This window comes from Schistocerca gregaria, chromosome 1 (genome assembly GCF_023897955.1).
Source record: "Schistocerca gregaria isolate iqSchGreg1 chromosome 1, iqSchGreg1.2, whole genome shotgun sequence".
Classification (NCBI taxonomy): Eukaryota; Metazoa; Arthropoda; class Insecta; order Orthoptera; family Acrididae; genus Schistocerca; species Schistocerca gregaria.
Genome location: NC_064920.1, coordinates 1091370296 through 1091393550, shown reverse-complemented (window position 1 = coordinate 1091393550; position 23255 = coordinate 1091370296). Strand labels below are relative to the sequence as shown.

The following is a 23255-nucleotide window of genomic DNA, read 5'->3' as shown; positions in this document are numbered from 1 at the left end:
CATTGCACAGGTGCCGTTCGTCGTCAAACACAACAGCGTCATCTGCATGCTTGGCTGGCATCTGCATTTATGATCAAGCACGCATTTCTCGCGATGCTTCCATATTTTTGTCCAACCACTGTCAATATCAATCGAAATGCACTTTTAGTTTTAAATTTCATGACAGTTTAAATTTGTAAACCTTAACACAGATGATATGGTAATTTCTGTTAATGGCTGCACGCCATAAATGTTTTGTTGACAGTTTTGTAGAAGACCTCTCCCATTATCTTTCAGTGTAGACTAAATGTTGTTTTATTACAATGGTGTACAAATTCTCAGGTTTTTATTTAAATTATTATCGTCATTGTTAAAGGCGGTGATGTCCGGTAACGTTGCCTCCGGTGCTCCTAAAGGGAAGACGGTGGCCATCTTGCACTGATATCTTTGTAAATTCACATCTATGTCATTTTTTGTCCAATCTCACTCAAATCTTTCACACCTATGTATAGCGATCCTACATATTTCAAACAATTTTAAAGAATTTTTAATGCAATGTTAATACTCTGAGAGAATGTTGTATTTTTTTTTATTTTAAGGTACACTTTCTCATTATTTCCAGGCAAATTTTTAATATGGTAAAATAATCTACACTAATAAATGTAGAATTACGTGCAGTAACGTTTTGGTAAATTATTTCCATTATTTTATGTGAAATTTTGTATTTGAACATTTTTATGGACAAATTTTCTGTATATTATCGACCATAAAAAAATTTTCTATGTCTATATTAAGATTTTGTCCCGCTTAAGTATTGCTTCCATGGAAGGAATAGGTGTACCATATTTCATCGAAATTCTTCCAATAGCTTCAGACATTTGATCCTGAAAGAGGAAAACGTTAAGTTGCAGAAAAATCGATTTAAAGTTTGGATGAAATGTTTTAAAAATGTTTTAATTATACCATAGCTACAACTGCCCATATCCATATTTCAGTTCTTCATCATCATCCTCTGCAGCTCTTTTAGCTCTTCTGCTCCTTTGTCTAGCAATTGTTTTTGTATTCTGTATTGAAGTCTCCGCCTTCGTGATTCATTGCTCATTGATGATCCACAGTATCTGCTCAGTGAAACTAGGACCAAACTGCTGAGGTTATCGGTCCTTATGCTTACAAACTACTTAGTCTACCTTAAACTAAGTTACACTAACGACAAACCACACACCCATGCCCGATGGCAGACTCAAACCTGAGATGGGGAGGGGAGGGGGGAGGGGAGACGCACGAACTGTGGCAGGGCACCTAAGACCGCGCGTCTATCCCACCTGGCCCTCTGCTCAGGAAAGATTACAGGTGTAGAGCCCAGCTTGCTGAGGATGTGAAGTGTTGCCACATTCCCATCATTAAACACTGCTGCAGCTTCCAAAGCAGGAATCTTCACTACCAAATTGGAAACAAACATACCCTTTTGACCTCTCTTCCAAATAAGAGCACTGAAACTTTCTGCAGGTCCTGCCTTTTGCAATGTAGACATTTTGCTAGCAGTTCTGGTGAAGCCAGTGCTCGAAAAGTTTCTTTAATGGCCACTGTAACCTCATATGGAAGGTTATTTTCATGGCTGTAAGCTTCCCCACTTTTCTTGCTTTTCAGAAATTTGCACCATTCATTAGAACATAGGCCATGTTGAGGTGTAGAGTCGGTCGATAATTTAGAAAACCAACTCGCCCATACTACCTTCCTCGTACTATGCAAGTCAGTGAGGTTATTTCTAATTGCAGCATCATGATAGACTTTCAGGCTGTCAATTGTCTTCTTTGTTAGTCTGTTTTTTCCTCCCAGTGCCTTCTCATCCTTTAGTAGCTTGCCTTTATAGTCTGTAACAAGTCTTATGAGTCATCCACCCATCATATTCTGAATATGGCCTAAGCACTCCAGTTTTTCAAAAGTGTAGTCTTTTCCATAGGGCTCACTTTCAACTAAATACTCCGTGTATCTTACTCTATACTTTTGCAGAGACCTATGGAAAATGAGTTTCATACCAGCAGCTTCCATCCCACCACTGGAGTCTACATAATTCCTGCTACAAACAGCTTTGTGAGCTTCTTGCCAGTCTGTTCCTTCACCGGCATCATTATATTTATTGTGCAAGAAAGATGCAGAACAATATTTGGACATTACCACTTTTCCAGTGTCAACACTAGTGACTGTTCATACTCCAAGCAGTGAAGTATGCCCACTCTTGATTCAGGAACTGTCACAGGAAACTGCTATATCTTTGATATTAGTTGCAATTTTCTTGAACTTCTCCCTGGACAGCCATTTTTATGCTCTCGCCACTTACTTCTGCAACACCATTGAGAAGAGTAATGTTCATTGCAATACATTTTAGCGGAGAACTAGGTATGATCATAATACCACATAAATGGTTTCCACCATCTCTTCCAATCCCTATGCATCTTAGTCCGTAAGGAAATCTCGTATTGGCTTCACACATTCTATCCAGATGGTAAAACTTATTATTGATCAACTGATGCCCTCTATAACAGACATTTTCAACGATTCATTAATCACAAGAGTTTTCCCTCAGGCCTGGAAACTGGGACAAATTAAGCCACTGCCTAAAAAGGACATCTCCACAGCACCCTCTGACTACCGTCCCATCTGCCTTCTTCGTGCACTATCAAAGGCCTTAGAGTATATAGTCCATCACCAGCTCACCAAGTACCTAACTACTAACAACTTACTAGACGAATACCAATCAGGTTTCCATAAACATCGATGCACAACATCCGCACTGATACAGGTGACAGATGACCTGAAACTTGCCATGGACAGATAAGAAGCGACTATCATTTGCTTCTTAGATTTCAGCAAAGCATTTGATACTGTCGACTTCGACATCTTACTAGCCAAACTTAGCGGTCTAAATTTCTCACCAAGTGCAGTGCAATGGTTTCGATCATACATGACGCCTCGTCAGCAAGGCGTCTGTCCGGGAATATAAAATCACAATGGCGGCAGGTAGTGTCAGGCGTTCCCCAAGGCTCAGTATTAGGTCCTATACTCTTCTCTCTGTGTGTCAATGATGTGTCATCGGTTCTGACCTATTGCAAATGTCATATGTATGCTGATGACCTTCAGTTGTATCTGAGTGCGAAACTAAGCAATCTTAAGAAAGCTATTCAAAATTTCAATACTGATCTCGATGCACTATCAAAATGGGCACAGGACATAGGACTAAAACTAAACCCATCTAACACCCAAGTGGTACTTGGTCATTCTAAGCTCATTACCCCAAAACATCGGGAATCCGTACCATCTCTTATCCTAAATGGAACAAATATTAACTTATCTCCCGCAGCTAAGAGTTTGGGAGTAAAAATAGATGAAAATCTAAATTGGACAGGGCACGTAACTGCAGTGTTTAAAAAAGCATCAGCATCCCTTCATGTCCTACAAAAATATAAAAAACTCTTCCCTTTCGATCTGAAAAAGAAATTAGTAGAAACGCTAATACTCCCAATCATTGACTACAGTGGTATTATCTTACCAGGCCTCTCTGAAGAAAATTCGCGACGTCTGGAACTGGTCATGAATGCCTGCGTCCGATATATCTGTGACGTTCGACTTTTTGACCACATTTCACCAGCATATGCAAAATTATCCTGGCTGCGTGCAGACAAATGCAGAGATTTCCATACACTCTGTCTCATCTACTGCCTTATAAATGTACACTGTCCGTCATACCGCTCCTCGTCCTTAACGCTTATATCGGAACAACATGACAGAAACACACGTTCCAGCCGACCGGAGTGGCGCTACCGTCTGGAACCGCGTGACCGCTACGGTCGCAGGTTCGAACCCTACCTCGGGCATGGATGTGTGTGATGTCCTTAGGTTAGTTAGGTTCTATGGGACTGATGACCCCAGCAGTTAAGTCCCATAGTGCTCAGAGCCAAACACACGTTCCCATCATAATAAAATCCTCTCTGTTTCACTGCATCGCTAGGTCACCTTCTCCAAGTCCTTTACAGTAGCGGGAATCCGACTTTGGAATAACCTCCCTCGATATGTTAGAGAACTTAAAAACATGTCCGGCTTCAAAAAACAGTAAATGACGTATCTACTTAATCAACAGTAATGCCTTCCTCTGTACATGAATGCACTTCACCTCATTACTTCCCTCTTTCCCCCTCCTTACATCTCCCTTCCCGAAAACTCGCTATACTAGTGAATATCTACTTTACACACCAAGATATTAATGTAGATCTGCACAAACCTTCATTACTATTGCCAATTTTTCTCATGTTTATCATTAGTATTTGATTTTTTTTACTGTCATTATAATTGCATAATTTGTATATATAGCACCTGTTGTAAAAATACTGCCAGCATTTATTTTATTAGGTCTTAGTCATTACTCCTTATTCATTTGTCACTAGAGTAATCTAATTTTCTTATTTAAACTATTGTCATGATGTAACTCTGATGTGTGAAATGCTGCATGTGTGGAACACTGGTCAGATGTAAGAGAGAGCCTGATGGCCCTAATCTGATCAGGTTAAATAAATAAATAAATAAAAATATTACTGGCCTTCATTGCCTTGAGTGGTGTGTCAGCATCACAGTTTTGACATGAAATGTGCAATGTGCAAACCAAAAATGCTCTCATTCACCAAATTCACATTTCCTCCACAAAAAGATCACTTATAGGATTTTCTAAGTGCCTCTGCCACCAGTTCCAGACAACTCCGAAACCTGTATTTCTGACGTGATTTGTTGCTTCTGATACAATACCTTTTCCAAGTTGGGATGCACTTGGAGACAAGCTAATGACTGCATCTGCAGGTTCGACCCTAACCTCAGCATCAGTTTCTAGCTTTATATTGGAAATATGGGACTTACTATATTTTTTAAATACTTTACCAGGTCTAGGCATTGTAAAAAAACGATCAATATATCCAACCTTGGAGAAAGACTGGCACAATCAATCCAACTTCACTCCAATTCCACTAAACAGCACAAAACACGTTTACAAGGCTCCATAGCACTCTATACCATATTTCTTGCACCACAAAATGGCTCCACAGTCTTCTATACAACACTACTGTGTTCTATACAAAAATCACAGCCTTTTAGATCTGTCTTTTCTGGGTTCACAGCCAAATTGAGTAAGAAAATTTTTCCTCCACTGGGTTCCTTGAAAAGTAGGCATAGTACATTATACTGCTTTTGGTTTTAAATTTTTTATACAGTTTGTTGTTTGAATTTCAAAGAAAAAAATTGGAATAATATTCTCAATTATATTTACTTTTCAACAAGCAAATAAAAAAAAGTTTGTGATTTTTTATCATGATTTCTGCAACTGTCTTCCCTTAAGACAAATACTGTGTGATCTCGTGTTGCAGTGATTGGTGCTTGTGTGGTGTTCTGTTGCCTGTGCCGGCCTATAAGGGCCATCTGCGGACGCATCTGCCCCTGCTGCTGAGGACTTCTGCAGAAGTTTGCAACGGAGGGAACAGCGCCTCACCTGCACTCAGTACTACCCGTTTTGCTTCCTTTCCTTGTGCGAGGCGCTCCAAATGAATTACTCTCATTCACAGTTTCAGTGTTCTTATTTACACCAAGCACTAATAAAGGTGCATGCAAAGCGCGGAAATTTTATGTACTGAATTTGATGTACTGAATTGTATGTCTCGGTTTCAGCAACTTGTCGAACTTAACCTGTGACACATTACACAATTAGTTAACTAACTGGAGCAAGAACAGTAATCTTTGTGGGTCATAAGAGGGGTAAAATTAAGGAGTTAGTAAGAGGTCATCAGATCACTAAACTAGGATGAAAAAGGAATACACTTAAACGGATTTCTCTTGAACCACATTCGATTCGCTGATGACACTCTTTAGTTTGCTTCGGATCCAAAAGAACTTCATCAAACGGTTGCACGACTGAAGATAGCAAGTATGACTTCAGGCCCGAAGATTAACTGCAGTAAGACATGGAAATGCATGGTGAGTACCCCGTCAGGAAAACACTTTGTTACATTTAGGGCAGCTGAAAACAACAACCAACTGAAGAAGTAATCTGGATCATAAACTGATTTAGAGTTCACTTGAGAAACAAAGAAGTACATTCCCAGTGCACCTTCAGCGGAATGTCTAATACCCCAGGATGTGAAAGATAGACATTACAGGCACAAATTACTCACATATAGAGAGTTCCCCCTCCAGAAATTGAAAGATGCGTGTTTGGCTTAGCATGAAGCAGCAGCGCAACAAAACAAAAACAGTGAATTGCAGGAAAGAAAGGAGTTGGGAATGTGATGGTGTTTGTTACGGAATGGAAAGGGACATGGACTGGGCATATGGCGAGACGAAATGTGGGAGATGGGCTAAGGAGAATTTCTATTGCAGTCCTTTTGTTAAGAAAAGACTTAGAGGAATTCCTAAGACAGGTGTATTGATACAGGGTAATTCCGTGATGATGATGCTAGAAACTTTCAGAAATGGTGGAGAAGCGTAAATGTATCAATTTGAATTAAGGGTCCCGGATCTGGAAACGACTGAGTAGAAAACTATAAGTGAAAATCATTCTGATACCTCTGACAGTAGAATACATAACCAGTACTGTTGTAACTTTCAGAAGTGGTAGTATGCACACAAAAAAAGAAAAGCAAATATATAGTAAACATGGGATCTGAAATGCAAGCCTTAAGAACTCTGAGCACTTATTCATCTTCAGTACTGAGACACATCACTTGTACTGAAAGCTCTTTGTTCATCAATCAGTTTCAGAAGATCATCGTTTGTGACTTTCTTGGGAATTTTCAGCATACATTTTTACACAGAGGCGATACACGTCAGGAACACCGGTTGACAAAAGGTAAGCACTGAGCTCCGTAACAGTTATTTTGTAGGCGGCAAAGTATGCCTCTAATTGCTTCCTTCAGTGGTATGGTCGAAATTTTGGAGCAGCTACCGGTGGCGGTGGTGCTTCTTTTTGTAATAATGGCGTTAGTTGGGTGACAGTGACCAGCAGTCGTTCAGTTTCCTGTGCCTGAAACTGTCCAAAATCGGTCAGAGCCGTTTCTGTGACGGGTCAGACAAGGTGGACAGCAGGAAAGACACTAATACAACAGAACAAAAATAAGGCAACAGCCCAAATAAAATGCCCGCAACTCGCACACAGGGCAGGCAGCTAGCGTGAAAGGTGAGGTGGTTAAGCCCCAATTCTCGCCGCCTTTTTGTTACGACCAGACGAAGCTACAATTGTCTACATCTACACCCATATTCCGCAAGCCACCTGACGGTGTGTGGCGGGGGGTACCCTGAGTACCTCTACTGGTTCTCCTTTATATCCAGTCTCGTATTGTTCGTGGAAAGAGAGATTGTCGGTCTGCCTCTGTGGGCTCTAATCTCTCTGATTTTATCTTCGTGGTCTCTTCGCGAGATATACATAGGAGGGATCAATATACTGCTTGACTCCTCGGTGTAGGTATGTTTTCGAAAATTCAACAAAAGCCCGTACCGAGCTATTGAGCGTCTCTCTTGCAGAGTCTTCCACTGGAGTTTATCTACCATCTCCGTAATGCTTTCGCAATTATTAAATGATCCTGTAACGAAGCGCGGTGCTCTCCATTGGATATTCTCTATCTCTTCTATCAACCCTATCTGGCACGGATCCCACACTGCTGAGCAGTATTCAAGCAGTGGGCGAACAAATGTACTGTAACCTACTTCCTTTGTTTTACTTAGGACTCTTTCAATGAATCTCAGTCTGGCATCTGCTTTACCGACGATTAATTTCATATGGTCATTCCATTTTAAATCACTCCTAATGCCTACTCCCAGATAATTTATGGAATTAACTGCTTCAAGTTGCTGACCTGCTATATTGTAGCTAAATGATAAAGGATCTTTCTTTCTATATATTCGCAGCTCATTCATTACTCTTGTGTACACTGAGATTCAATTGCCATTCCCTGCACCATGCGTCAATTCGTTGCAGATCCTCCTGCATTTCAGTACAATTTTCCATTGTTATAACCTCTCGATATATTACAGCATCATCCGCAAAAAGCCTCAGTGAACTTCCGATGTCATCCACAAGGCCATTTATATATGGTGTGAATAGCAAAGGTCCTACGACACTCCCCTGCGGCGCACCTGAAATCACTCTTACTTCGGAAGACTTCTCTCCATTGAGAATGACATGCTGCGTTCTGTTCTAAAGGAACTCTTCAATCCAATTACACGATTGGTCTGATACTCCATATGCTCTTACTTTGTTCATTAAACGACTGTGTGGAACTGTATCAACCCCTTGCAGAAGTCAAGAAACACGTGTCTATGGCCGTCTGAGTCTCGTGGACGAATAGTCTGAGCTGGGTTTCACACGGTCGTCTTTTTCGAAACCCAAGCTGATTCCTACAGAGTAGATTTCTAGTCTCCAGAAGATTCATTATACTCGAACATAATATGTATTCCAAAATTCTACAACTGATGATGTTAGACTATAACTGTGGCTTCTTCGATCAGTCTGGGAGGTGTCTCAACTGAACAACGTATGAAACATTAGTTCACTATATTACATGAATAATAAAAATTTTACTCAACTCGATACAATCCTCTGTCACAGGAGTGCACAGATTATTTACAACTGTAATTGACTATTAAAGTGTCCTTCGATAAGCACAACCGGAAACTCTCTTGAAGTACAATGTTCAATATTTACCACAATACATGTCCACCTGAGACTTGAATAATTATCTAGTCCACCTTGATGATGTTGACTGTTTCAGCTGAGGTCACGGACTGGGACAGAACGGTTCCACGCATGGCTCTATATTTACCTCCATGCAAGGCCACTGCTGGATGCACCCCGATCTCTGGAAAATACCACACATTTTTAATTTCGGAAATCATTGTATACTAGTTCCTTCATAAACGAGACATGAGTGAATTCATATGAGGAAGCCATTTCTTTTCCTATAGCTTTCCCTCATCTTTCCAATCCTTGTCAGTTCCATAATGATCAAGGCAAAACCAACTATTTGCGTCTTTGCTATATTAAGCAGCATCTCTAGCAGCATAACCTCAACAATCCTAATATAAACAGTAGGCAGCCAGCAACATGAAGCTGTGTACTGTTGGTCGAGAGGGTACCAGCGCATCGCATCAGTTGGTTGATCCGTTGGTCAGTTGGTCGGTTGGTGATAGGGTGATAAATCACTCGTGTCTAGCCCTTGATGTGCATCTACAAGAAGTGAGTCAACCATAAGTCGAAAATATGAATTTCTGTGATTTTTTCGTGGCATGCAACATGAATTCAGTAGAATCTGTATACCTTACAAGTATACTTCTTCGTTGTTGAAGGAACATATAAATACGTTGAAACTGATTGCATTTCCAAAAGGAACATCTTTTTTATAACGTTCTTTCCCGGTGACGGAGCTGATTCCAAAATCGTTCTTCACAATGTCTTTTCTTCTGGCGTATTAATGCCATTCAAGCAACTTAACATCATTCTTTTACAGTTTTAATTATGAGAGTAGCATAAAACACAACTTTTACAGAACGGAAATAAAAACAAACTACTGTGCTACGCTGAACAAATCATAAATTAAAGTTCCTCAAAAGAAAAAATTTCTCCCTGTTGAGTCAGATTTTTCACTGTCTTACACACTTCGGCTACCTGTGATTTCGTTTTTGTACATACTTTTTTTTTCTCTGCACCTTATCACGGTGCCACAAACACAAGCCAAGCATTGTACAATGATTCATCTGTATCTAACGCGGCATTTTACTTACTTCAGTCCTTGTTCCATAAAAATTAAATAAAATAAAGTAGCCATCTCTTGATTGATCTGTATGAAACAGGAGAAGCACATGTAAAATCTTGCCTCTTGTCAAGCACAAGAACTATAATTAACTGGAAAACCAAAAACATTGCGTTCCAACGATGTAAAACAGTCTCTGCGATACTTTGTTTAGAATTTCGCCTTAAGCACTATTCCCAATAGTGAGAACGAAAATTCTCAGAACTGAATGTCAGCCTGCTTACATATTGTGGCTCACAGAACAACACATAGAGGTTATCGCTAGTGTTGATCTCGTTAATATGTGCTCTTTCTCTCATATCATTCTTTTTATTTCATTAAATATAAACGTAAATTATTCTAGAATTCAATGCTATATTAATCTTTTTTGTCAACATATTGAATCGCTCTAACTTGAAAGCTGATGAAGCGTCTTTTTGTCGTGTATTGCATGGATCTGAATTTAGTTAGCTATGTCAATAGGTAGCATACTTTTAGCAAGCCTAACTGACTTACAACATTGTTATGACCCACATGACTACTCACATACTTGATTTTGGAGTTAGTGTCTTGGTCACTTCAGTGCTGCATGACATATACCTTGTATTTTGTTGCTCCTTGGCGTTTTCATGTGGCGTAAGGCCTTACTTTCAAATACATACCGTCCTGAAAGATGATGTACAAAGAAATGTCACGTGACATTATATGGAAGCAGTGTTAGTGTAAGCCTACACTTTCTCTACGTTAAGTGACAACATTTTTCTTTCAGTCTGCTGCTTCCAGTCACTGTATTTCTGGAAGAGTCCAAATTCAGGCTCTTTTGATGCAATCAACACATCATGCTGCAATGCCAAAGTATCAAAACAGGATTTCTTAGAAACGACTAAAGGATTCCGTGTAACCTTCCCCCTCCTAATCGTCCTACTGGACTGCAATACAATTGACCGTGATCGCTATGCCTAATAAAATTTTATAGTGAATAAAGCTATCGTTAACGAAGGAAAATAATACCGGTTAGTAGTTCGAAAGTGTACAACACCCTTCTGAAGGAAGAAACTATCCTAAATACTGATAATTTTGAAACGGTTGGAATTCACTGTAGTCGCTCACGAATCACACAGGGGAGAAAAGGGTACCACGTAATATTTTAATACAAGAATACTGATAATACAAAAAAATACTATTTATCAAAAAAGAGATATCTAAACAGTCGCCAGTCCACTAGGCAAAGAATATCTTCAGTCTTAAGAAAAGCAACAACAAAGAAAATTAAGCAAATAATCACTGGTGCGGCAACAGAAAATAGTCACCCTTTTCCACAACACTACATTTTATGAGAAAATAAATGAATCAGAAAGCACTGAGTATGCAATTACTTAGTCTGAAATACTAAATTTTGAAAGTAAAGTTAAATGAAGTTGCTGGTTATATAAATGATTGACTGCAACTGAAACTTTGTTTCGTAAAAAGTTACTCTCAGTGACCTCAGGATAAAGTAATGAAAAAATTTGGAAAAAGGCAAGCAATATACTTTTAATTATTGAAAGATTGAATTGAATCTACTTTAAGCAAATGAGCAACTGATTTACTTTTAACATAACAGTAAGATATATACCAAGTCAGCAGAAGTGACTCGCTAAGCTAAATACAGAATAAATGAAACTGCGCACTCTTAATTTGTGCTGTATCTTTAGTTATTAGTTTTACCAGTGAAATTTTACGTCACTTTAAAGAAATGAAGTTAATACTTAAAATTGCAAATTATTTTAGCCTCTATAATGTAATACAAGAATTAACAGTTACTGAGGCAGAAAATTTAGGCTGAAACTCGTCATTACCAAACAAACAAAACTGGCAGTAAATAATCAATTCTCACATTTCAACGACACTCGAAGATTATACAAAAAGGAAAAACCCTGCTTGGTTCTTAGGACAGTGATAACACAGGTGCCCTACATGTTTAACTATTGCAGGTTATCATCGAGGGTAAATTATTGACCTTTGTGAAAGAAATATCGCTTTGTAATGTCTGTACAATATTAGTTAACAGTCTTACGACGTTGTAGCTGTGTGGACGACGAAGCATGCCTTCATTTGGATGGGTTCGTCAATAAGCAGAACTGGAGCCTTTGGAGAAGTGAGAATCCGCATTTCGCGATCGAGAAGTCTCTTCATCCTCAAGGGGTGACTGTGTGGCGTGGAATTTCCAGTCACAGAATAATCGGTGCGATATTCCTTGATGACACGGTGACTACCGAAGGGTACGTGAAGGTTTTGGAAGAAGATTTCACCCCCATTATTGGAAGGGACCCCGATTTCGACAAGACGTGATTCATGCAAGACGGAGCTCGACCCCGACGAAGTAGGAGACTGTTTGATGTCCTGGAGGAGCACTTTGGAGACCGCATTCTGGCTCTGGGGTACTCAGAGGCCATTGGAATGGGCCTCGATTGGTCGTCTGAACACATGTGACTCTTTTTTGTAGGACTATATTAAAAACAAGGTGTACAACAATAACGCTGAGCTGAAAACAGCCGTTCAGGAGGTCATCGACAGCACCGAAGCTCCGACACTTCAGCGGGTCATGCAGAGTATTCCTCTATTCGTCCGCGCCACATCATCGCCAACGATGACATATCTAACATGACATAACCTAAATCTGAATATCTGTAGTAACGTTTACATGTTGAATAAAGTGTATGCACGCCATCATAGTTTGTAAGTAATTTTGCGTTTTTTTGGTCACCCTGTAGACAGTTCATCCATTCTGGGAATCGAGAATTTCGACGATATTTGGCTGTTATCGATATCGATACTGGCAATATATCAAATGTATATGGCTTAAACGGCCGTATCTTTTGACTGACTTAAATTTTTTATGCCGTCAAGGAACCGTTCACTTCAGTACGTGACATGTACTTCAACTTGAGACTTCTATCCGTTCCTGAGAAAAGGGGTTTTTAACAGACGGACTGACAGTCGGATAACTTGAAAAAAAAACAACATATTTTACCATGTAATAAAATTACAAATTCACAATTTTTGGATTCATTCCTTTACTTGTACTGTAAAACCTTGCTTCTTGCCAAATTTCATGATTCTATGTCAGTTGGAAGTACAGTATAGGTTTTGAAGAGTGTGTTTGCGAGTATCAAAATATGCGACATATACTGCCCTTATCTTTTAATTGCATTAACTTACGAGCTTAAATTTTTTACATCACCAAGGGACCGTAGACCTTAGTACTTGAAAAAAATTCGTGAGAAAAAGGTCTGTTAACAGTTGGACAGATAGACTGACGGACAACAAAGTGATCCACATAAGGATTCCGTTTTTACCGATTCAGGAATGGAAGCCAAAAAAAGACCACTTACACTACAAGTCGTCACGCATCAAGCCACTGAACAACGTGTGTTTTTCGCTCATTCCCCGTAGAGCTTCAGCTCTCCCCGTGAGAGATCGGGTCCATGCAGCCTCAGTTTCATGTCAGGGTCTATAGACATAAGTGATAAATCAGTGCGTGTATAGGGCTCTTTACTCTGTAATCGATTCATTTGTCCTTTGTGTGATGAATGTGTCTGTTTAGCCCATAGTACTAGACAAGGCCAGAGTTTTCTTGGAATTTTTTTTAAATATGAAAAGTTTTTTTCCAGTCAGCAACTGAATGTGTCAGTTACCATGTGTCATTTTTTTGGTAATGGCTAACCAGCACTGTTACTCTCTGAGATGTAATTAAGCATGCCATCCACATAACGACGCAGGACGTGCTCCTGAATTAAGTGACAGAACTGTGTTTGTCACAATGCGGTGAGTTTGACAACCGCAGTTCTCTTTCGTGGACACCACAGACAGCCAACAAAATACATTAGTAACATCACATGCACTGCTTATAAATAATTGCGAAATAAGCAAACCATACTCGTCGTAAGTGAAATTAAATGCTGTCTTATGCTGCATGGTAAACGTCTCCTGTGTGACAGTCTGTCGTAAGATGCTTCAGTATTAGAACAGTTCCATACAAATATTGCTCCCAAATGATCACGAATGTAACGTTGCTAAGCCAGTTTTGCAACTTTTACAGTAATTAAAATGACTCATAAATCCACTAAGGTCAGTCTGATCCGGTAATGACATTCACACGTCTGCATGGCAAAATTTATGAACATTACCGGCAATAAGTGCTCTCACTTCTCATTAATTGGCAAGTAATAAAATAGTAGAATTCAGCCAACAAATTCTTCAGTGCACAATGAACTGAGCTAAATCTCATTCAAGACTTTCTTTTAGCAGACGACCACAAGAGCAAAACTTAACTTCCTTCAAATCAACGACACTTTCCTTTAAGAAGGAAACATTAGACTCAGGTCTGGAAATCGTCATCGAATATCCAATAAAGTGAAACACTAATTGTGTGAAATAGTCCCTGAGGCTGCTCTGTCGCGCAGCTAGCAGTGCTTACGTCCAGGACAGAGATAATACAATACTTTAGTAGTTGTTTCCTACACAGTAAAGCTGCAAGTATAATATCAAATACATAATTTGCGGCTCACACAACCACTGATCAACTTGTATTTACACTAATTATTTACATTTCACACCCATCTCCAGGAGGGTCTTTGATGTAGTCTGTGACAGTAAAGATACGCTTGAATTAAAAGAATAAGAAATACTGTATCTCCGCTTTAAAACATTTATATATAGTGACAATATCATCCAGTACAGAATTGTGGCACTTTCATTAAAATACGTATTAACAGTTACTTCTTATTATTATATACTTCAAATTGTGTTAATTCTTATTATTATTAGATATTTTAACATAATTATAACAGTTTACCCACCGGAAATCAAGACCAAATTAAAATTTCAAAGCAGTAATACATTTTTTTCTCATCTTTTTTACTTGAAGACAGTTTACACCAAGAAATCCCCTGGAAATCAAGAGTAGAGTGTGAGATACTTAGTACCTCACAGATGAGATATATCGTCGTAAATCTTGTAGGAACAGTATCACAGTATTTTCCCTAATCGGTTGCTTTCGCCGACTCCGCACACAAGAGCGATTTGTCAAGCAATTTCAGCTAGTGTACCAGACACGGTGGATCCGTCCTCACCACAGGGGTTGGTGGCGTGTCATAACAGATTCGCGTCACTCGAGGTAGAGGACCAATGTGGAGACTGGCGGCCTGGCCTCCATTCACCCTGTGAGTGTACAGGTGGCCGTTCCTTCAGCAGGGTCCGAGCAGGCAAACTTGGGGAGGGTTTACCAATTATCAGGAGCTCCAAGGTTACGTGTGTTATGGAGCCCCTTAGACAGATAGCGTTCAGGGCTGCAAAGAAAACCAATTTGCACTCGGTATGTCTGCTGGGGGACCTCAGCCGACATGTTGAGGCGGCAGTGTCTGGCTATTGGGCCTGCAGAGTGCAGTCGTCTGCAGGTTGTGGATCGCGTCGACACCAATGACGCGTGTCGCGTGGGCTCTGAGGCGATCCTCAGTTCATACAAATGGCTGGCAGAGTTTGTCAAGACTGCTGGCCTCGCGTGCAGGGTGCAAACAGAACTCGCATTTTACAGCATTGTTACCGGCTGGATCCTGTGGTTCGGAGATCAGTGTAAGGCCTCAACCAAACGCTTGGCTGAAGATTTCTTGACCTGCATTATTGGGTGGGGATTTGTAGGACACCCCTTGATAGGTCGGGAGTGCTTCACATGAAGGGAGCAGGTATTCGGGTAGTAGAGTACTTGTGGAGTTAACATGATGGTGTTTTAGGCTAGACGGTAGTTTAAGATACTCTGATGAACACTCACCAAAAAGGGAAGTTAGACCGCGTTCTGAGTAAAGACGCTCCGACTGCCAAAGTTTTATCAATAAACTGTCGAAGTATTCGTAACAAAGTTCTCGAATTTTTTAGCCCTACAGGAAAAATCTCGCCCTCAAATTGTCGTTGGAACCGAGAGCTGGTTGAAACCCGAAGTGGAGAACTCCGAGATATTTAGCGAGTCAGAAAGACAGATTAGAGGCCATAGGAGGGGGAGGGTTCATTGCAGCTGACAAAAATATTGTCTCTATTGAGGTCTAAGTGGAGTGCGACAGCGAAGTTATCTGGTAGCGTATAACAGGTGTAGGTGAAACCAAGTTAATTGTTAGGTGTTTTTATGGGCCTTCCGATTCCGCTGTGACAGTTGTAGAGTCATTCAAAGACTAGGATGGCTATGGATTCATTGCGTAGGGTACAGATAGGCAGTCGTGCGAAACACTTTTGAACACGTTTTCTAAAATTTGCCTTGAGCAGCTAGCTCTGCAGCCCACACACAATGGAAATATCTTAGACCTTGTAGCTACGAGGGTAATCCCAAAAGTACGGTCTCCCATTTCTTTTATAAGTACAGAACTCTGTTTGTGTGGCAGTTGGTCACACTCTTCTGAAGAGTGCTTCACGCGCTGTGTGCAAACATGCGCATGCCGCGCTGAGGCGCTCAGTCTTGGCTTGGCAGCCGTTGAGAACGGAGCTCCCGTTTGATGTTACCGTCAAGTGCGAATTGCGCGCAGTTATTCAGTTTTTGAACGCAAAGGGCACTGCGCCGATTTAAATCCATCTCCAGTTGATGGAAGTGTACGGTGAGTCGTGTATGGATGTCACAAATGTTCGTAAGTGGTGTAGAGAGTTTGCAGCTGGTTGGACCGAAATACACGACGATCAAAGGAGCGGGAGACCGTAAATTTCTGAGGAGACAGTGTTGAAAGTTGAGCAAAGCATGCGCGAAGATCGGTGGATCACCCTGGATGATCTCTGCACGTTGGTTCCTGAGGTTTCTCGAAGTACCGCTCACGGAATTTTAACGGGAAAATTGAACTACCGGAAGGTGTGCGCAAGATGGTTGCCTAGCATGTGGTCCTCAGTCAGCAAGCGGCAACGAATTGATGCTTCCTGCGTATTTCTTCACCGCCTTGCAGCCGAACAGGACAACTTTCTGGACTCAGTTGTCACCGGTGACGAAACCTGGGCATACTACTTTACACCTGAGACCAAGCAACAATCACTCAAGTTCATAACTTTCTGAACAGCATGGCGACGAGCTGGTATGACACAAGCATGCAAAAACTGCCACAGCGTCTACAAAAATGCATCGATAGAAATGGTGATTCTGCCAAAAAATAGCTAATTGTGAAAGCCGTAAACTGATGTAAACCTTGAGAAGTAAACGGGTCTATTTACTTAATAAAAAATAGGAGATATTACTTTTGGGATTACCCTCGTATAAATAGGCCGGATCTTATCGACAACCTCAGTATAGAAAATGGGATTAGCGATCATAACGTCATTACATCAACTATGCAAAGTAGACTAGCCTCCACGTGGTGCATACCGGTCAACTTGACTAAACTAAATAGTATACAATAACGGCCGCTGGACTTACACGGGATTTCCCAGCTTTCTAGAAATACAAGGTAATGAATACGAAAGCAAATGCTAAAACAAACGGTTATTATTCAGAACCAGCCGACGAGGGATGTAGGAGATGTCTTGAAAATATTACAACTGAACATAGAAGGTGCAAGCAGATCACAAGCAGATTACCCACTAAAGATACTGGATGATCACTCTGTTGGTGTAGTTTTACTTCAGGAAACACGCTGCGCTGATGAGACAACTAAGAAACAGATGATAACCACTTGGTTTCGCCCTAGCTGCTGCCACATACCGTACGACATATGGCACTGCCACCTGTGTAAGGAATAACATCGAGACAGTGAATAACGTGGTATCCACTACAGAAGGAAACATGTATGCCACAAACATTAAAATTTCTAATATGGAAATTATAGACTTCTGTAGGCCTCCAGCCCAAGCTTGAAATGACAACACAATCCGAGATATCCAACACCCTGCAGTCATGGGAGATTTCAACTGTTATAGCAATCAATGGGGATACACCTACACGAGCCAAGACGGCAAAGAAGCATCCAAATGGGCAGAGAGACAGAATACTTATCTAATATATGACCCCAAAGACAGGGGCACATTACATTCTGCTAGATGGGGTAGAGACTACTGTCCAGATTTGTGCTTCGTCACAGAAGAAGTACAAAGTACATCTTTACGCTGCAACAAGAAAGAACTCTCAGATTTCCCTTGCAGTGAACATAGGCCTGTTCTACTCAGCTTGGGGTACAAATTCCTGTCATCTGATCGATTCCTAAACCCAGATGGAATTTTGGTAAATCTAACTGGGAGAACTACTTCTGAGCTAGAGTTTAACATTCAGTGGATTGTGGGCCTGCTATTACCCATCGCCAGAAAGCATGTCCCCCAGGGGCTATCGGACAACATACATTCCTGGATGTAACCAGGAATGCACTGACCTCTATAATGAATACCTGGAGAATCCCGACCCTGACGAGCTTTTGAAATGTTTGGATTCAGCTCGCCGAGAAAAATGGCACACATTAATGAATGAAATGAGATTCGAACAGTCCAGTATATAAGCATGACACTAACTGTCAAGACTGGGTGCGACTTCAATGAAAAGAGTACACAATAGTGGTGATATAAGTCCCAATGATGTTACCAACAGAATTTTGAAACTTACACTTAGAACACCAGAGATAGACAAAAAGAAAACCGGAAAAATCAGAGAAGAACTGAACAGTGTTAAAGGAAGAACACGTGAAACTGTCGCCTGAAAGAATTTTGGAACACACGAGGTCTCCAAGACCAATAAGGACACAAAAACAGGGAAAGCCGCAGGCAAGCATTGCGGCCCCAATGCTCTACGATGGATGACAGAATTCTTCAACATGTTACAGACTGGAAGGCTGCCAGCCTTCTTTAAGAGCGCCAAAATCATAGCAATCCTAAAATCGGTAAAGACAGAAAAGTACCTTGAAGACTACAGACTCATAGCTTTCCTGAGCGTCTGCTATAAATTGCTCGGGAGGCTCATTCTTAACAGAATAAAACCCACTGGCTTTAGACCTTAAAGGAGCTGCGGCGACCAGGTACTAGCAGTAACCACACATATCGAAAGGGGCTTTTGAAGGAAACAAAAAATCCACAGCTGTATTTATTGATCTATCACCTTCGTATGACACAGTGTGGAGACAAGGAATGCTGCTGAAATTCCTGCTCATCATACCTTGTAAAAAACCAGTCGCACTACTTAAGAGCATGCTGGCAGATAGACACATCGAAGTACACCTTAATGGCAAGAAAAGCCGCAGCTACCAACTCTATGACGGCCTTTCCCAGGTATCAGTTCTTTCGCCTCTGCTCTTCAATATGTATACATATATGACCTACCAAACACCTACTCCAAAAAGTTCATTAGCGCCGACGACATAAACTACTGACCATTACAATTGCTACAGCAAGAAGAAATGCAGATGATAAACGGGTGTTCATTGGACGAATATATTATACTAGAACTGACATGCGATTACATTTTCACGCAATTTGGGTGCATACATCCTGAGAAATCAGTATCCAGAACAACCACCTCTATCCGTAATAACGGCCTTGATACGCCTGAGCATTGAGCCAAACAGAGCTTGGATAGCGTGTACAGGTACAGCTGCACATGCAGCTTTAACACGATACCACCGTACATCAAAAGTAGTGACTGGCGTATTGTGAGGAGCCAGTTGCTCGGCCACCATTGACCAGACGTTTTCAATTGGTGAGAAATCTGGAGAATGTGCTGGCCAGGACAGCAGTCGAACATTTTCTGTATCCAGAAAGGCCCGTACAGGACCTGCAACAAGCGGTCGTGCATTATCCTGCTGAAATGTAGGGTTTCGCAGAGATCGAATGAAGGGTTGAGCCATGGGTCGTAACACATCTGTAATGTAACGTCCACTGTTCAAAGCGCCGTCAGTGCGAACAAGAGGTGACCGAGACGTGTAACCAATGGCACTCCATACCATCACGCTGGGCGATACGCCATTATGGCGATGACGAATACACGCTTCCAATGTGCTTTCACCGCGATGTCGCCAAACACGGGTGCGACCATCATGATGCTGTAAACAGAACCTGAATTCATCCGAAAAAATGACGTTTTGTGATTCGTCATCCAGGTTCGTCGTTGAGTACACCATCGCAGGCACTCCTATCTGTGATGTAGCGTCAAGGGTAACCGCAGAAATGGTCTCCGAGCTGATAATCCATGCTGCTGCAAACGTCGTCGAACTATTCGTGCAAATGGTTGTTGTCTTGCAAACGTCCCCACCCCATCTGTTGACTCAGGGATCGATACGAGGCTACACGATCCGTTATAGCCATGCGGATAAGATGTCTGTCATCTCGACTGCTAGTGATACGGCGTTCCGTATTACTGTCCTGAACCCACCGATTCCATATTCTGCTAACAGCCATTGGATCTCGACAACGCGAGCAGCAATGTCGCGATACGATAAACCGCAATCGCGATAGGCTACAATCCGACCTTTATCAAAGTCGGAAACGTGATAGTACGCATTTCTCCTCCTTACACGAGGCATCATAACTACGTTACACTAAGCAACGCCGGTCAACTGCTGTTTGTGTGTGAGAAATCGGTTGAAAAGTTTCTTTATGTCAGCACGTTTATGTGTCGCCACCGGCGTCAACCTTGTGTGAATGCTCTGAAAAGCTAATCATTTGCATATCACGGCATCTTCTTCCTGTCGGTTAAATTTCGCGTCTGTAGCACTTCATCTTCGTGGTGTAGCAATTTTAATGGCCAGTAGTGTGTGTTTAATCAGCCAATCGAGACATCAGAAATTACTCTTGGAAACCACCTGAAAAAGATGGATGAATATTACGAAGTATGGCAACTTAAACCCAGCGCCATGAAGACAGAGACAGCCTGCTTTCGTCTAAACAATAAGCAGCCACACTATGCAACCACAATCGCTTTCAGGAACCAAATGTTGAGACACAACCCTCAACCAAAATACCTGAGAGTATCACTTGACCGCACTCTCACCTTCAGAGCCCACCTGGAGAAGACAGCCTGCAAAATAAAAACTAGAAATAACATAATCCAAAAACTGACAGTAAATGGCTGGGGAACGAGTGCGATAACCCTCAGGACATCGGCCCTTGCTCTTGTCTATTCAGCGGCAGAATACTGCAGCTCTACGTTGTTAAATAGCGTCCATACAAGATCAGTAGATACTCAACTCCGTAATACTATGAGGCTGATATCGGGAACCATCAAGTCAACACAAACCCAGTGGCTCCCAATTCTGTCCAACATCCATCCTCCACACTTACGAAGACAGCTAGCATTGAAAAAAAGAGTGCAAAAATGCCTAGACAACCGTCAACTTCCTATCTATCAAGACCTCATCTTCTAATCTCGACGAATGTCTCTACACCATCACGGAAGGTGGGAGAGGGTTTAGTAAGAGACAATTTTAACATTGATGATGCTTGGCGCCGAGAATGGTTTTTCTCCAGCCCAGACTCAAATGATCTAATCAAATTTCCGCGCCAACGCCCTCTCGGATTTGAGCTACCAAGGAGATTCTAGACATCACTCAACCGGTTCTGAATAGGGCATGGAAATTCTCGCTACTGAAGGCATAACTGGGGTGTGGTTGATAAACGTGACTGCGGCTGCGGACACAACAAACAGACCTACAGCACATCGGCACTGAATGCCCTTTAAGGAAATTCCAAGGCACTTTCCAGGACCTTCATTTGCTTACGGGAGAAGCTACCGCCTGCCTGAAATGACTGGACATCCATCCTTGAGCAGTACAGTAATGCCAACAATATGGTCACCTTGTGGAATTATACATCACTTATTATTTTATTCTATGTGACTTGATATTATACACATTTGTCGTTATCAGTATTCTTTATTATTATCAGTATGTACGGTACATATAACTTTTATCTAAAAATGTAGAAAATGTAATCTGATGCTGAATTACTGATTTAATCTAATCCTATATTTAAGGTCATACGAAATAAAAAAGTAGCAAGTATGGTTACGAAAGTTAATAAAATAGTCAAGAAGACTAGGAGAGTATTTCTGCTAGATAGATCAGATAACCATTTGTTAGCATCTCACTTAGAAGTGAATTGACGTCATTTAGTTCCAGTAAGATGGACGTAGAGGGATTATGGGCAATGTTCAAGTAGACTGTAAATCGTGATCTGGGGAGTTACTTGCCTAGTAAATGAATAAAAGATGGAGACGACCCCCATGGTTTAATAACTAAATTCGGAAATGCTGAAGAAGCAGAGGCTGCTGTTGCACCCTCGGTTCAAAAGAGAACGCACAAATGACGACAAGCAAAGGTCAATAGAGATTCGTGTGTCTGTGAAAAAATCTGTGCCCGGAGCATACAACAACTACCACCGTCATACTTTAGTAAATGATCTGGCAGAGAAGCCGAGAAAATTCTGAACCTATGTAAACTTGCTACGCGGGTCTAAGGTTTCCATTCAGTCCCTTGTTGACCAGTCTGTTGTGGCAATTGAAGACAGCAAAACGAAAGGGGAAGCTTTAAATTTCTCCGTTCTAGAAATCGTTCACGCAGGAAAATCGCACAAACATACCGTCATTTGAATATCAGACAGACTCACGTATGGACGACATAGTAACAAGTATACATGGAATGGAGAAACAACAGAAAGAACTGGAAGCAAATAAATCACAAGGTCCGAAAGGAATCGCAGTTTGGTTTTACAAAGAGTACTCTGGGGCACTATCCCCTTACTTAACTTGCATTCATCACGAAACTCTCGTCCAGCACAAAGTCCCAAGCGACTGAAAAAAAGCGCAGGTGACTCCTATATATAAGAAGGGTAAAAGAACGGACCCGCAAAATTACAGACCAATACCCCTAACCTCGGTTTGCCGCAGAATCCTTGAACATATTCTCAGTTATAATATAATAAATTTCCGCCGGCTGGAGTGGCCGAGCGGTTCTAGGCGCTAGGATCTGGCACCGAGCGCGCGCTACGGTCGCAGGAATCCTGCCTCGGGCATGGATGTGTGTGATGTCCTTAAGTTAGTTAGGTTTAAGTAGCTCTAAGTTCTAGGTGACTGAGTTCCATAGTGCTCAGGGTCATTTCAACCAATAAATTTCCTTGAGAGTGAGATGCTTATGTCAATGAAACTGTATGGTTTTAGAATCATTGTTGGCGCAAACCTCACTCAGCTTGCCCTTTTCTCACATGATATACTGCGAAATACCAACTTGTAGTTGGTGCGGTGAATGGCAGCTAGATCTAAATGTGCGTAAATATAAGTTAATACAGATGAGTAGGAAAAACAAACCTGTAACGTTTGGATACAGTATTGGTAATGTATTGCTTGACACAGTCATTTCGTTTGATATCTATCCATATCATTTCAGAGTGATATGAAACTGGATGAGCATGTGAGGACTGTGGTAGGGAAGCCTTCATCTGTAAAGGAAACCGCGTCTAGGACACTGGTGCGACCTATTCTTGAATACT

General features: G+C 41.2%; 1 protein-coding gene across 1 annotated transcript in view; it reads left to right on the top strand.

Annotated features, from left to right (window-relative positions):
• LOC126282074 (uncharacterized) overlaps window positions 1-5626 on the top strand; it is a 32144-nt gene extending 26518 nt beyond the window's left edge. Inside the window, exon 3 of the mRNA XM_049981524.1 lies at window positions 5385-5626. Coding sequence (XP_049837481.1) covers window positions 5385-5464 — 80 coding nt within the window. The 3' untranslated portion in view covers window positions 5465-5626. The remainder of the gene's footprint in view (window positions 1-5384) is intronic.
• Window positions 5627-23255: the final 17629 nt, after the last annotated feature.